The sequence below is a fragment of the Trematomus bernacchii genome, unplaced genomic scaffold (genome assembly GCF_902827165.1).
Source record: "Trematomus bernacchii unplaced genomic scaffold, fTreBer1.1, whole genome shotgun sequence".
NCBI classification, from domain to species: domain Eukaryota; kingdom Metazoa; phylum Chordata; class Actinopteri; order Perciformes; family Nototheniidae; genus Trematomus; species Trematomus bernacchii.
In genome coordinates this window covers 9,770,625-9,783,688 of record NW_022987727.1, presented here as the reverse complement: position 1 = coordinate 9,783,688, position 13,064 = coordinate 9,770,625, and the positions used below count along the sequence as shown (strand labels likewise).

At 41.2% G+C, this 13,064-nt stretch overlaps 1 protein-coding gene across 2 annotated transcripts in view; it reads right to left on the bottom strand.

The window, feature by feature from the left end:
* Positions 1–1,217: 1,217 nt before the first annotated feature.
* Positions 1,218–13,064, bottom strand: part of lamb2 (laminin, beta 2 (laminin S)) — a 56,081-nt gene continuing 44,234 nt past the window's right edge. For both annotated transcript variants that reach the window (XM_034145246.1, XM_034145247.1), the window contains 11 exons: positions 12,322–12,503; positions 12,037–12,227; positions 9,352–9,536; positions 8,858–9,099; positions 6,634–6,837; positions 5,851–5,995; positions 5,556–5,763; positions 5,327–5,468; positions 4,659–4,835; positions 4,418–4,577; positions 1,218–2,981 (listed from right to left, as the gene is read on the bottom strand). In XM_034145246.1, the coding sequence (XP_034001137.1) occupies positions 2,845–2,981; positions 4,418–4,577; positions 4,659–4,835; positions 5,327–5,468; positions 5,556–5,763; positions 5,851–5,995; positions 6,634–6,837; positions 8,858–9,099; positions 9,352–9,536; positions 12,037–12,227; positions 12,322–12,503 (1,973 nt within the window). In that variant the 3' untranslated portion in view covers positions 1,218–2,844. The remainder of the gene's footprint in view (positions 2,982–4,417; positions 4,578–4,658; positions 4,836–5,326; positions 5,469–5,555; positions 5,764–5,850; positions 5,996–6,633; positions 6,838–8,857; positions 9,100–9,351; positions 9,537–12,036; positions 12,228–12,321; positions 12,504–13,064) is intronic.

The following is a 13,064-nucleotide window of genomic DNA, read 5'->3' as shown; positions in this document are numbered from 1 at the left end:
CTCACAGGGGTGGGGATGAATGGTTCACGGATAAAGTGGTGCAGTGACGCGTCCTAAAACCCGGAAGTAAACTGCGCATGGGTTCCCTCGACAAAAAAGCAATGGGATTTCTCCATAGGATTTTGGAAAATAGCTCGAAATAAGGTCTGTGGAAAACGATAAATGCACGTTTTGTTCAGCCGGATAATATCCACATGTCTACCCTACTTTTATAATGTTCTAATCATAAATCTAATCGATAGATTTATGATAGATAGATTTATGATTAGCATAAGTTCATTCATGATGGCTCATGTCAGTGATAGTCATGACATCGTTGCGAAATTATGAACCGAGTCATTTTCAAGATTGAGTTACAATGATAAACTGGAGTGGCAAAGGATCAGCTGCATGACCCCGCCATCAAGTGCTTCATCCAAAAGGACAGGAGGATGGACTTTGTGTTTAAGTGAATTGATCATCAAAGGTAGGCCTAAGTCATTTTCAATGTGGGCCGCCGTGCCGACTTAATTCATTTGTAATTGTTACTTGGCTGTGGGTGCCCTGTCATGATAGGTGTTTATATAAATGGTGTTGTTTTGTGTGGTAGAGGGTCGCTGTCATTGATGCGTTTTGCACCCCGGGCCGCTGTTTTGATATTCCGCTGAAGTATACACTGTGACGTAATAACTTCGAGGGAAGAGGTCGGGGGGGGGGTCAGAGGGCCTAGGTATAAAAGTCACGGCTCGCCACTGGTTCTAGGCTAAGTAAAAGTAAGTAGCCATAGGATTTAAGTGAGGGATAACGTGCAGCAAGGTTGTCATTAACGAAATAGAACACCTAGCGGAATAATCATGGATCCCGACGCCTCTTTCCTTCTCTTGTTCTTTTTCTTTTCTTTACGGGAGACAGTTTAGCCTTCATGAATCCAACATTTGGTGCTCTTCAAAAATATAAAAATGAATATTAAAAAAGTATTCCACTGTGTTTTCTGACGAGGCATTCTAATGTTTGTTGTCCACAGCTGACGTTATATTCTGCGGATTGATAGGACTGCACATAGTCCCTTAATCATTCTTAGCACACCTCTGCTAGAGGTCACGTGATCCTTAGCAGAGTTGTGTTAGCGAGTATTAACCTCTGAAATGTCCACATTTACCAATCAGAATTGAGTATTCAATTCATGATTCATGATGATTCTGATAAAGATGCTCAAAGAAGCTACTTCGACACAGAGAGTTGTTAAGTTATCCAACCTTTATTCACAAAACTGTACACAGTCAAACTCAAGTTATTTTTGGTGTCTTGCTTCAGCAATTAGTTATAAAATCACTTGGCAGCAGTTGAATGGCGATCTGAGGAAAGTTCGTTTTTTGGTATATGTTTCAGAAAACACAAATAGTCATGCAAATAGCACATGGATATTAATGTCCACACTATAAGGCACAATTAAACACTGAAAAACTGCCATCCATTACTGCAGATTGTATATATTTCATCACAGTACATTTGATACAAACATTCACAATCTGTGCATCATTAGTTTAGCATTCATAAGAAATAATCTTGTTCATGCTAAAAGGAATAGTTGGATATTTTCCAAAGGTTTGTCCTGAGGGAGGTGCCAATGATAATGCCTGTTTGTTACCAAAATATAAAAGGAGTTAATTTACCAACCCTTTTTCAACAAAAGGACATCCCCATACAACTAAACTGCATTCTCAATTTAGTTTTTCGAGGGAATTTCAGCTAGTCTTTAACGCTTTATTGTTTATCAGATATAAATAACAGTTGAGATATTTCACTGTAGACCAAAGTTAACTCATTTAGAGACAGATAGGTAGACTGACCAGTAAAAGCACCATTAGAGCTGTGAGCTAGCATGTACGCTGCTAGCATTCGCTGTTAGCATACGCTCATTTTACAATATTCGTATCTGGTAATAGGCATATCTTACTCCAGACATGAAAACACCGCTGGTAATAATCTATTGGCTTGGCAATGACCAAATGTCTGTTATATTTTCACATAAAAATGGTCACATCATTTGTATAAAGGCAGAGTGCATTCAAAATGCATTCCTAGCACCACAGATTGTACAAATGACCAAATTCTTAAAAATGCAATGACCCTGGTTATCTCTCCATTCTGTAAAATGCATGATCCTAACATGGATCTTGAATATAACCTTGTATAATATTTTTGGCAAAAAATGATTAAAGCATTATTAATCTTACTTGTGAATTTAAACGATCAAACATATGTTTTTTTCCTCATGTACCCAACAATGGTTGTGTTTCATACTGAAAGAAGCCACTGTGCACTGCAGGATAAATAAAGTTCTCTCGTGATGAGCACAGCTCAGATTATACTTCCAGTAGTTACAGAGACTTCAGAGAAAATGTTGAGAATATTATATTGACCGGCTCATTATACAACAGTCACTCTAATGGTTAAACTACAGATTGTTTGTATTGCATTGCTTTCACTCAAATTTGAGTGTAATTGACATTTTTTCTTAAATATAGTTTTCCTTTTTCATGTTCAAAACATACCATTTAAAACACACTTTTCCAGATTATTTGAAAAACAAAAATAATGTGCACGAATAACAATGAAATATGTGATATTATACAACCTTTTCATGTTTAGTTATGGGTACGTTTATATCATTAATATATCTTAATATCGTAGCAAGTGTTTTGAAATTCTTACCTGACAGATATTTGCACTTAATATGCAGATTGACTTGCAGATTGGTAAAATACGCAATTCAAAGTCTTTTGTACAGTTAATGTACCTGGATAAAATGCCAGAATAATACGATAATGCACATGTTTCTTTATGATATTTTCCAGCAGTGAGTTACTGGCATGTGTTGTAGATCTGGATTTGTTTGTTGATGTCAGTGAGGATGGCTTTCATCTTGTCCTCCAGGCCATCCAGCTGACGAGCTTTCCCCTCCAGCCTCCTCTGGTTCTCCTCGTAGCTTTTCTCAAGCTCTGCGGGACGCAATAAGGTTAGAAATGGTTACACAGTGGGTCATTAACAGAATTTGGTGCTACTGTAAGCCATTCTCAACTCGTGTTACTTGATCTGGGCATTTGTTAAGATACTGTTAATCACTAAATCCTTTAAAAAGAACCAGGGAATGCTTAGGCTCGTCTTGAACTGTTCAAGTGGCCTCCTATCAATTATTTCAATGAAATTCATCAGGCTTTGTTAGCATGATGTACTGTATACTCCCAAAGCCTAGATACAATTATGAAGGAAAACAAATGTTCATAAAACACAGTGAATAACACATTTATACAAATAAAAACAAGTAGATAATGAAGGTAATAACAAATAAATAATAGGAATTAATAAATAATACTAGAAAAGCCATTAGTCTATAAATAAATAAAAAAGGGAGAGAATTCAGTGTCATTTCTTAAAACACTGTCAAATTACTTGTGGGGTTCCTCAAGGATCTATTTAAGGGTCTTTGCTTTTTCATCTATTTTATTCTTTTTATGATTGTATAACCCCTAGATTCCACCGGGTCCGTCTGTGCCGCGTTGCGGTTTTGGTCCGGCCTCCTCCGGCGTCATACCCTACCAGGCGCGTTTCAGAAGCATTTCAGAAGCGGAGCGTCTTGCCTGCCGGCTCGCAGTTTTTGTTGATTTGGGCATATTTCCTGGACAGGCTACTTTGTACAGACAAAGTTAATAATAACTGTAATATTCCAGTTATAAACGACATGAATTAAAGATGTGTTGCTGTATTTTAGTGGTAAAAAAATGCATTCATCATCATAATTATTCTATATATAATTTACAGTGCCTGTAAACCGGAGGAGAACGCTGGCATTTCTCCTCCTACTTGAAAGACTACGGAGGGATAGGGTCTGCAAAATTAGTTTGTGTGTGTGTATATATAGCTCTGAACGTTCCACTTCCTGCCTGCCCGACCTTACGTTACGGCTGCGCCGCGACAAAAATAGGATTCGATCCTAATTTTAGAGGAGCCCTGCGCCGAGCCGCTTCTGGGACGCTTCTGAGCCGTAACGCGCCGCGTGTGGTGGAATAGCACCCATTGACTAGAGTGGCCGCGATCGCCGCGATCGCCGTGAGCACCGCGGCGCAGCCGTAACGCGCCCGTAACGCGCCACAGACGGACCCGGTGGAATCTAGGGGTAAGTCTCATCGAGTCAGTTAATATCAAGCTTGCCAGTCACTCATAAAGTGCTTTCAATTGCACCAACCTGTTGCTGTTTTATCTTGCATCAAAATAGTTTATGTGAATAGTAAACGAACAGTAAATCATTTTTCATAACATTGTTTAAGATTCTTTGAGCTTTGTGTCTTTTGTCTTTAAGATGATAAAAACCATACATTTTTTAAACAACACATCTCTTCCTGTCCATCTCCAAAAACACACAGATATGATTGAGCACCTGCTAGCCTCTGGAGCTTGTCCTGGGCGTCTTTCAGGAGCTCCTTTGCTTCATCTCGGAGCCTCTCTGCCTTTTTCTTTGCTTCCTGCACAGCCTTGGCCTTCGTGTCGACCCGCTGCTGCACCTCATGGTATTTATCTGTCAGCTGGCCGTCTAGAATCTGAGCAATCAGACAGGTGAGACATTTTGTATTTAACAATTGTTTACACTTTTAATTAGATGTACAGAAACACAGACACACCTGCTTGGCCTCGTTTGCCTTGTCTCGTGCCATAGTGGCGGTCTCCTCTGCTCGGGCTGCTGCCATGCTGTTGTTGGCCCGTTTGGTCTTCAGGGCAGCGATCTCCTGCCCCAGGGTTCCCAGCCGGTCCATGGCCTCCGTCAGGTCCTTCTCATTGTTGGAGGTCTCTGACTCGATCTGAGGAGAGCATGCACAGGCAGAGTGAATTCTGATCCTTTTGAAATAATATCATGACTAGTAGGGATGCACCAACTGTGATTTTCAAAGAAGATACCAACCTCTTTTTTCTGTTCATTTTTTTGTTTGCCAATACATCAGAAATACGTCTTTATTATAGAATATAATGAAATGCCCTTCATCACACTTACTTTGAAGGAGCACAGATTTCTTTAATTCTTTCTCTTTTTTTTTACTGTGGTCAATAATGAAACTCAAAGAAATCTGAAACATGTATGAAAAGTATCTAGCCAAAGATAAGTGTGTGAACTGGTCCTGTAATGTTATCGGTAATAAAGGAAAATATGTAAAAAACTAAATAAAAGACGAAACACCGATTAAACACTTTGAGTGCTGTTGAACCAAATATGCAACAACCTTTAATCTAATCAAAAAGCACCTGGCAAACCAATAAAGGTTTTCCTGTTGGGGGTTTTAGTTTGTTACTGTACCTGCACCAGGCGGGCTTCAGTGTCCCCGATGTCAGCCTTGGCGATGGCGATGGCCTTCTCTGCGGACGTCTGAGCCGTCTGAGCGCCGGCCAGCGCCTGCTTCACTGTCTCCGCTGTCGTCTTCACTCCCTCTGCACTGTGCCTGCATCCATGAATACAGGAGCTCTTTGTTAGATCAAATCATTCTCTAACATGCATTTGTTCTGAAGTCGATCTATTCTCCACCTACCTGGCCCTCTTGGCGTCCAGCAGCAGCTGCTCCGCTCTGCGGACGTCGCCCTGCGTCTGCTGCAGGATGGCGTCCACGTTGGAGAGGCTGCGGACTCGTTCTTTGATTTCATCAGCGAGGTGTCTGATCTGCAGGGGGGAGGCGGGGATGGAGAGCTCCAACACGCGGTTGGCCACGGCCTCAATGCTGTCTGGGTCTGCACCCTCCTCTGAGAGAGAGACATAGGGGTTGATTAGAAGGCAACATAAACATTAAACCTGTTGTTGGTAACTTTGTAAGAACCCAGCAGACTTACGAGTGAGGAACTCTCTGATCTGCTTGATGAGGTCTCTCAGGTCGTTGTTGGAGCGCTCCACTTTGTTCTTGGTGGCCGTGGCTTTGTCTAGAGCTGCTTGGGCTTTTTCTTTGGCCTCCTCTGCCTTGGTCTTGGCGTCTGCCACCTGTAAGAAACACAGGAAGGCTTAGAGAGTAACAACAGACTGAAAGATACAACTTATTCACCATAACTGCGGTTTCTTAACAACACTTTCCAGGAATTGTTTATGTGATAAAGGCTTCTGGATTAGTTTATTCTAGTATGTCCATTTTCTTACTTTGTGAACTAATCTTGTGATAAATGTTATTCTTCTTTATACCTAGTACTTAAAATACTTTTCCCCATTGTTCAGCTGTGTTTTTACCTGAGAACCCCAATAAACAATGATACAAATGCAAACCCAACTCATAACTGGATGAAGTTTGATGTTTGATTTTAGCGCTATTACAGTTTAAAATCATTCAATATATTACATCGGGGCTTCAATAGATAGAATAACATTTCCATCAGATTATGCCATTTTCTAACGTCTGCCTTAGGGGACAAAACATGCATTTACCTAATAATATCTTAATATTAATAAACCTTAACCTTAATAAATATCCAATAATATCAAAGTTGTTGCTAACCATTGATCTATCCAAGCGTGGTAAACAGTTCAAACAAGAGCAACTATTTTAAAATGGACCCACGGGATATATTTACCTAAAAAAACTAAGAACAAAACACTACAGAGCTTTAATTTCTCATGAGCCTCCATACCTTTGTGAAGAGTCCCTCCACCTCTCCCATGGCTTTGTTCAGCTCCTTCTCTGCGTGTTTGGATCTCTCCAGGGCGTTGTCTGCAACTGCCACAGCGCCGTTACAGTTCAGGCCTCCACAGTGACGGTTCCCTTCATCGTCACGGCAACCTGCACCCCCACAAGGACTTTCACCACAGGGAACGTCACCCGGGGCGCCGCACACCTGTAGGGACAGTGGAACATACATTTCATTTGCATGCAAAGGGACAGGCAATAAACTCACACCTGGTAACAGAGTTGTCTTTTCATATTGTGTCATCATATACATAAATATTACACCATAGAAATTCATCACTTCTGCATTTAAAATTGTCATAGAGAGACAAATAAGTAAAAAGCTACTGAGATAGCCGAGGCTAGCCTTAGCTAATGCTAACAGTAAAGGTAATTAGCTGTTGTCTAAGAGAACATATTTACATAATATGAACTAGCTTAGTCGAGTGGCAGTGACTGCAATATCAGCTTTGGACTGTAGGGAAATTCATGTTATTAGGTTAGGTCAGCGTCTCTCAAAGTGTGGGGCGCGCCCCACTGGTGGGGCGCAGAGATGTGATAGGTGGGTCGTGAATGGACGCGATGAACGGGAGATTATTATTATTTTATTTATTTTGTTGGACCTCAGGCCGGAATCGAACCTGCGGGCGGTAGTGGACTGTTACAGCCGGAGACTCGCAACGGCGGGTGTTTGCGGTACCGGTACCGGTACCGGCGCAGCGGCGCTGTGAAAGTCCACGGCCCACCTATGCCAGAGCCAGCGGCCCACCGAAGGCAGCAGCCCACCAACGGCAGCGGCCCACTGGGAAAAGTCCCGAATCTCCCGATGGCCAATCCTCTCTCATACACACACACAACAGCGTTGCAGTCGGGAAGAAAAGCAATGTGGAGCGGCACCTCACCACTTCATAAGGAGTTTAACCGTGACACTTTTCGAAATCTCGTTTGTGTCCCCCCACTTTACAAATAGGCCTATGTTTATTTTTATTTTTTAACGCAAGCCGCCATCGCCACGGAGGAGCACACAGCCTCTGTGAGCGAGCGAGAGAGCTAGAGAGAGCACACCTTTATCTATTTAATATAGCCTAGTTGTAAAAAATAAAGTAAGAAATCATTCCAATGTGTACTATAGGACAGTAAAAAAAAAAAACAGTTTAAAGGGGAGTGATTAGTAAAATATGCATAAATAAAAAGAAAGAATGCTAACTAGGTAACATAAGATAAGAATAAACCAGTTTAAATGATTTGTTATTGGTTGTGATCATATTCTAAAGATGTTTGGATTATTGAAAAGTATACAGCTCTCTTTCATCTGAGTGTTGAGAGCTGTATCCATCAATTCATTCTGTGCTCAAAGTGCTCCAGATTGATGCATTTCACTTCAACATTTAAAAAATAAATCTTCCCGGGGGTGCATTCCCCTGGACCCCCCTAGAGGAGGTGAGGTCCCCAAATAAAGCAGGTTAAAATAATTTAATTGCATACATTTTCTTTTAGTAAACACTGAAAACGGGTCCCACAGACCCAAACAGCACACAAAGGGTAAAGGTCAGCATATCATAATTAAAAATAAATAAATTAAAATGTGCTAAATACACTGCAAAAAAAGTAAGTAAATAAAAGTAGCTCAAGACTTGTTTTATTTTTTGAAAGTAGCTCTCATCCTAAAAAAGGTTGGAGACCCCTGTTATAGAACGATACATTTGACAATTTTAAGCTTGGCCTACCATTTGATTGGAGCGATGAGGAACAGGTGGGGCTTGAAAAGGCCCACCTGTTCAAAATGGGGAATGACAGAAAAAGTTTGAGAACCACTGGGTTTAGGTGAAGAAGCCACCTTTTAATCACATCAATAAATGGTTTTTTTAATTTCATATTGATTACAAAATATATATTATACAGATAGACACTAAGTCAAAATACATGGATATTATAATCGGGGGATCCAATTTCTGGGTCTGATCTGAACGGTTGAAAAAAGGTTAAGCATGGATAATCTTTCTAAGATATTTCTAATGTTTTGGCAGGGGATTTTTTTTTTTGGGTGTATTTTAGGAAGCTGTAGTACACCACTACAAGTCCAGATATATTTTCTCAGCACGTCACTGTATGTATGGCTTCACACATTAATGCTATCACATTTAATTAGTTCTAACAGCTGCTTCAAATCAAGAAGAATGTGTTCAAACCTTCTCATTGATCTTCTTGAGGTCCAGGCCCTGTGCTCTGGTGTTGAGATCTCCAAGCGCGCGCTTGTTGGCAGCATTTTTACGGTTGAAGTCGTCCTTCTTGGCGGAGATGAGGCGCTCGGTGCGGCGGCGAGTGTCTGCTGATTGGCTGACCGTGCTGGGCTTGGTGGTCGTTGACTCGTTGGCACGGCGCTCTGCATCACGAGACTTGTTGTAGGAGATACGGACGCTGTCGTACGCACCTAGAGGAAACCACATTTCAGATCAATCAAACTGTTGCTGGAGTACATTTAAGGATTGAAAAGAAAACTAAAAGCCTACAGCGGTTTCAGACACATTCTCAGAGGTTTGCCAGCCATATGAAGGCCTGAGTCAATCTACATTTGTGTTAGTAGTCTGGCATTAGCTCCTGATGCTAGCTGGGACTTCAAATATCTTGTCCTTAGGCATTATGTAAAGTGATTTGAAAGATCCATCCCCTCCTTTTTCCTCACCTAAGAAGTTGGAGTTTTTCAGGGTGTCCAGTTGGCGGTGCAGCTGCTGGGAGGTGAGGTTCAGCTCTTTAGCCTCTCTCTCCAGAGCGCTCAGCTCCTTGCTGGCCTCAGAGTTGCCGTCCTGCACGACCGTGAGGTCTCCCTCCAGACGGTTCAGGGCGTCAGTGGTCTCACCGATCTGCGCTCTGCAGGGAAATACAAGTAGTGGAGGAGGAATCAGAATTATAATCCTGATATGATTTTTACCCTGTACCTCACCAGGGTCATTTCGGCTTTTTAATTGTTCGAATCTTTCGGCTGTGCATTTGGCAAGGTTGTACGATATCTTTCTCTTCTTTTTTCTTTTCTTTTTGGAAGTTTAACTTAAGCTCTTATAATTACTAATACAATCATAAAATGTGTATCTAAATTACAGACACAGAATTGTTTTTCCAAAATGTTGATCCCACAGCCATTATAGCATAGAATATTGCATTATATTGTTGACAGATCTGCTGTTTAGGTGGCCGTGACAGACCTCACGTACCTCACGTACCTCACCTACCTCTATTAAGCTTACCATTGATAAATAAATGCTAAATTGGCTTTCATTTGGTTTGATGGAAAGGAAGAGTTTCTCAATAATGTCTTTCTAGAAATATGAAACCAGACAGTACATCCTGAACTTTTGACCTATCCAAATTGTGCAATTTAGAATGTGCAAGCAAAGCATAAAAGTTTCCACCACAATTGTAGGAAGGCATTTTGGTTTTTGACACCTTGACAACGGTTACAATGATTGAGGACAACAATGCACACCTGTATGTTCCTGCCTGTGTACATGACATAAGCTGCTCATAACCAATTGCCCCTTGTGGGATTAATACAGTTGTTGATTGATTGATTGATTGATTGATTGATTGATTGATTGTTTCTGTTAATAAATTAAAGTTTAAAGTTTAAATATTTTAAATTGAAGTTAAAATAAATCTAAATTCTTTACATGCCATTGACAATGTGTTCTGCTTTCATGAAAAATGTTCTTATTCACTTTTGTTAAAATTCCATATCATTACTATAGTCTTCATTTGTTTAATTTTAACTTTACATTTTAAATGTTCATTAAGTAAGAGTTGAACCTATGTGACCTCCTTCTCACTCAAAGATAGTAAAAGGGATGACACCTGATGAAGAGAGGGAGGAGGGAAGAGACTATAAAAGATGATGAGTGAAGAGAAACTAGGCTTTGGGGGCTTTTTTGGCCCAGAGCTTTTTAGGTTGGCCTTGGGCCTTGGGCCCTGGGCTTGGGCTTTTTGAGAGGAGACGGCTCTAGGGGGTTCACTTGGGAACCTATTGCTTTTGTACTTTGACCTCGTGTCCTTGTAAAACTTTTGTATTTTTCTTTTGTTATTTTTTGGATACATTTTTTTTCAAAACCTGATAAAACCGCTTTGTACTTTGTACATTTCGACCCAATTCCTGGTCTCTCTGGTGGTCTCTGAAGGTATCTGCTTGGTCTTAGAGTGAGGTAAGAACACCCTTCCTTGGAAAAGGCTGACAGTAGTTGATAATTTGGACTTCAAATTGTTTAAGGGAAATAGAAACCCTGCTAAGGTTAAGCTGTAGTTTCATATTGGTTACTGTGGTTGATGTGGTTTTGATTGATGCTGAAATATGACATGTGCTCTGCTGGTGTGGAAATATCACTGCTGTGATATTAGTGTTTGACTCTGGCTATGTTTGATTTTACACGTGCATTGTTTTAATTGGCATAACTAAGGTTCAAAAGAGGGGGTTAGGGATTGTGGGTCCTGAAGCTGCCCTAATTACCAGGGAGTCTGCCAACGACATGGGGTTTCTCCTCCAGGGGCAGTTTAGATACTGCTCTGGGGTCTTACCAGCCCACCAACACCTACTGCACTACACACTCCGTTTGCTATCCTGGCGGTCGGACATCCGACGCTTTAGTGCCTGAAATAAGTGATACGACGGGCAGCTGGTGTTAGAGGCCACGCTGTTAGCTGCCCCCCTAAACAGATTACGGTGATCTTGCGTGTAGATTCTGGGGGGTTAGTCCTAAAGGTAGGACAGCCGTTTTCCAGAGCCTTATCAGCATCGGAGCTCGGTATCGGAGACGACCTAGATATTAACTTTGGTTGTATCGAAGTTAGATTCCTTTTTAATATAATATCAAGCTTTTATTTTTTTGGAACAATCTGCCAGATTGAGCCAGTTTTGCTCATATTGCCCTATACAGTATGACTATGCTATTTTCTTGGTATTCTGCACAAAACCATCATGCATTTAAATCAACGTTGTTACTAATCCCGACTGAGAAACAATTGAAATTCCCACTGCATTTAGTAAACAGTAAAGAAAATGTTTTTTTTCCTTTTCTTTTTTTGTCAGGACTGAAGCAGATATATCACAGTAAAAGTAGTAAAGAGTATAATCTATGACTTTGTGGCACAGACTTTTTTTCCCTCTATGGATATATTTTTTCAAGTGAGGCACAATGGTTACATTTACTATTAAATGAAATGAAACCGCGAATGGGGTTGAGAGCATTTGACTTCAAAACCTTTGACTATTCTAAATTCTACTAACTTAATCTTTATACTGCTACCTCATTGCACAGAAAGAAAGACTTCAGATGGATATTTTTACTTGGGAAACTCAAAATGCAGTGGGACACAACAGCTGTACCTAAGATCTTCAATAAGCTCCATCAGTGTAGCGACGGCTGCTGCGGTGGCGTTGCGCGCGTTGACAATCTCCTGAGCTCGTTTCAGTTTTTCCTCCAGGTCCTTGAAAGCCTTCTCATAGGGCCCAGTGAGCCCGGTGGTCTGAATCTCATGGGCACGCTCTGCCAGAGTCTTTGTACGCACTGCTAGGTCCTGGAAACGAGACAGAAAGAGTGTGAAGAAAAGTTATTCAACCTTTCTTAATCGGCATCTGAGAATTAGACCCCTCTTTGGCACCAAACCGCACCTGCACAATGCGGTCCCAGTCCCCGAAGCACTGGTGACAGGGCTGACAGTTGGGGAACTGTCCGGAGAAGCCTCGGGCACACTGGTCACAGCGGACCCCCGACACCCCCTGCTGGCACACACAGTGGCCCGTCACCCTGTTGCACTGAGAGGACTCGATGCCTCGCCAGTCACAGTCACACACTGCAGAGAGAAGGAGAAGGAGGGAACGTGGTGTGATGAGACAACTGGTCTAAGCTTGTAATGAGAACATCTCATTTGTTTACACATATGTATACAGAGGCACAGAGCAGTACATCAGGAAAACAAAACTTGTGATCAATATTCAGATTTTTTTGGAGCAGAAATTTAAAAAAAATAGGATAATAAAATCCTTTACCCTTGGCATGTGAATTATCTTGTGTTTGTTGTTGTAATACCCATTTTGACCACAAGAGGCTGAGTGCACCACTACTACAGAAAGGACTAAAAGCATGAGCTTTAACTACTCTAAACAAAATGCATCAACAGCGCATTCATCTGGAAGTTGTCTCAGGTGGGGGTGTCCTGTATCCTGAAACACTTCAAATAGACTCTTCTCCTCCATGTGGACTTATTCTCTCTTTATACTACGTCACCTGACCTCCTTAGAGGCAGCCCTGAACATCCTAACTGACGATTACATGGTGTATAAAAGAGTTGTAGTACATTACTTTCGGTAGGTATAAAAACCAACAGTGAATGAGAGCATTTTGTCCTATGGTA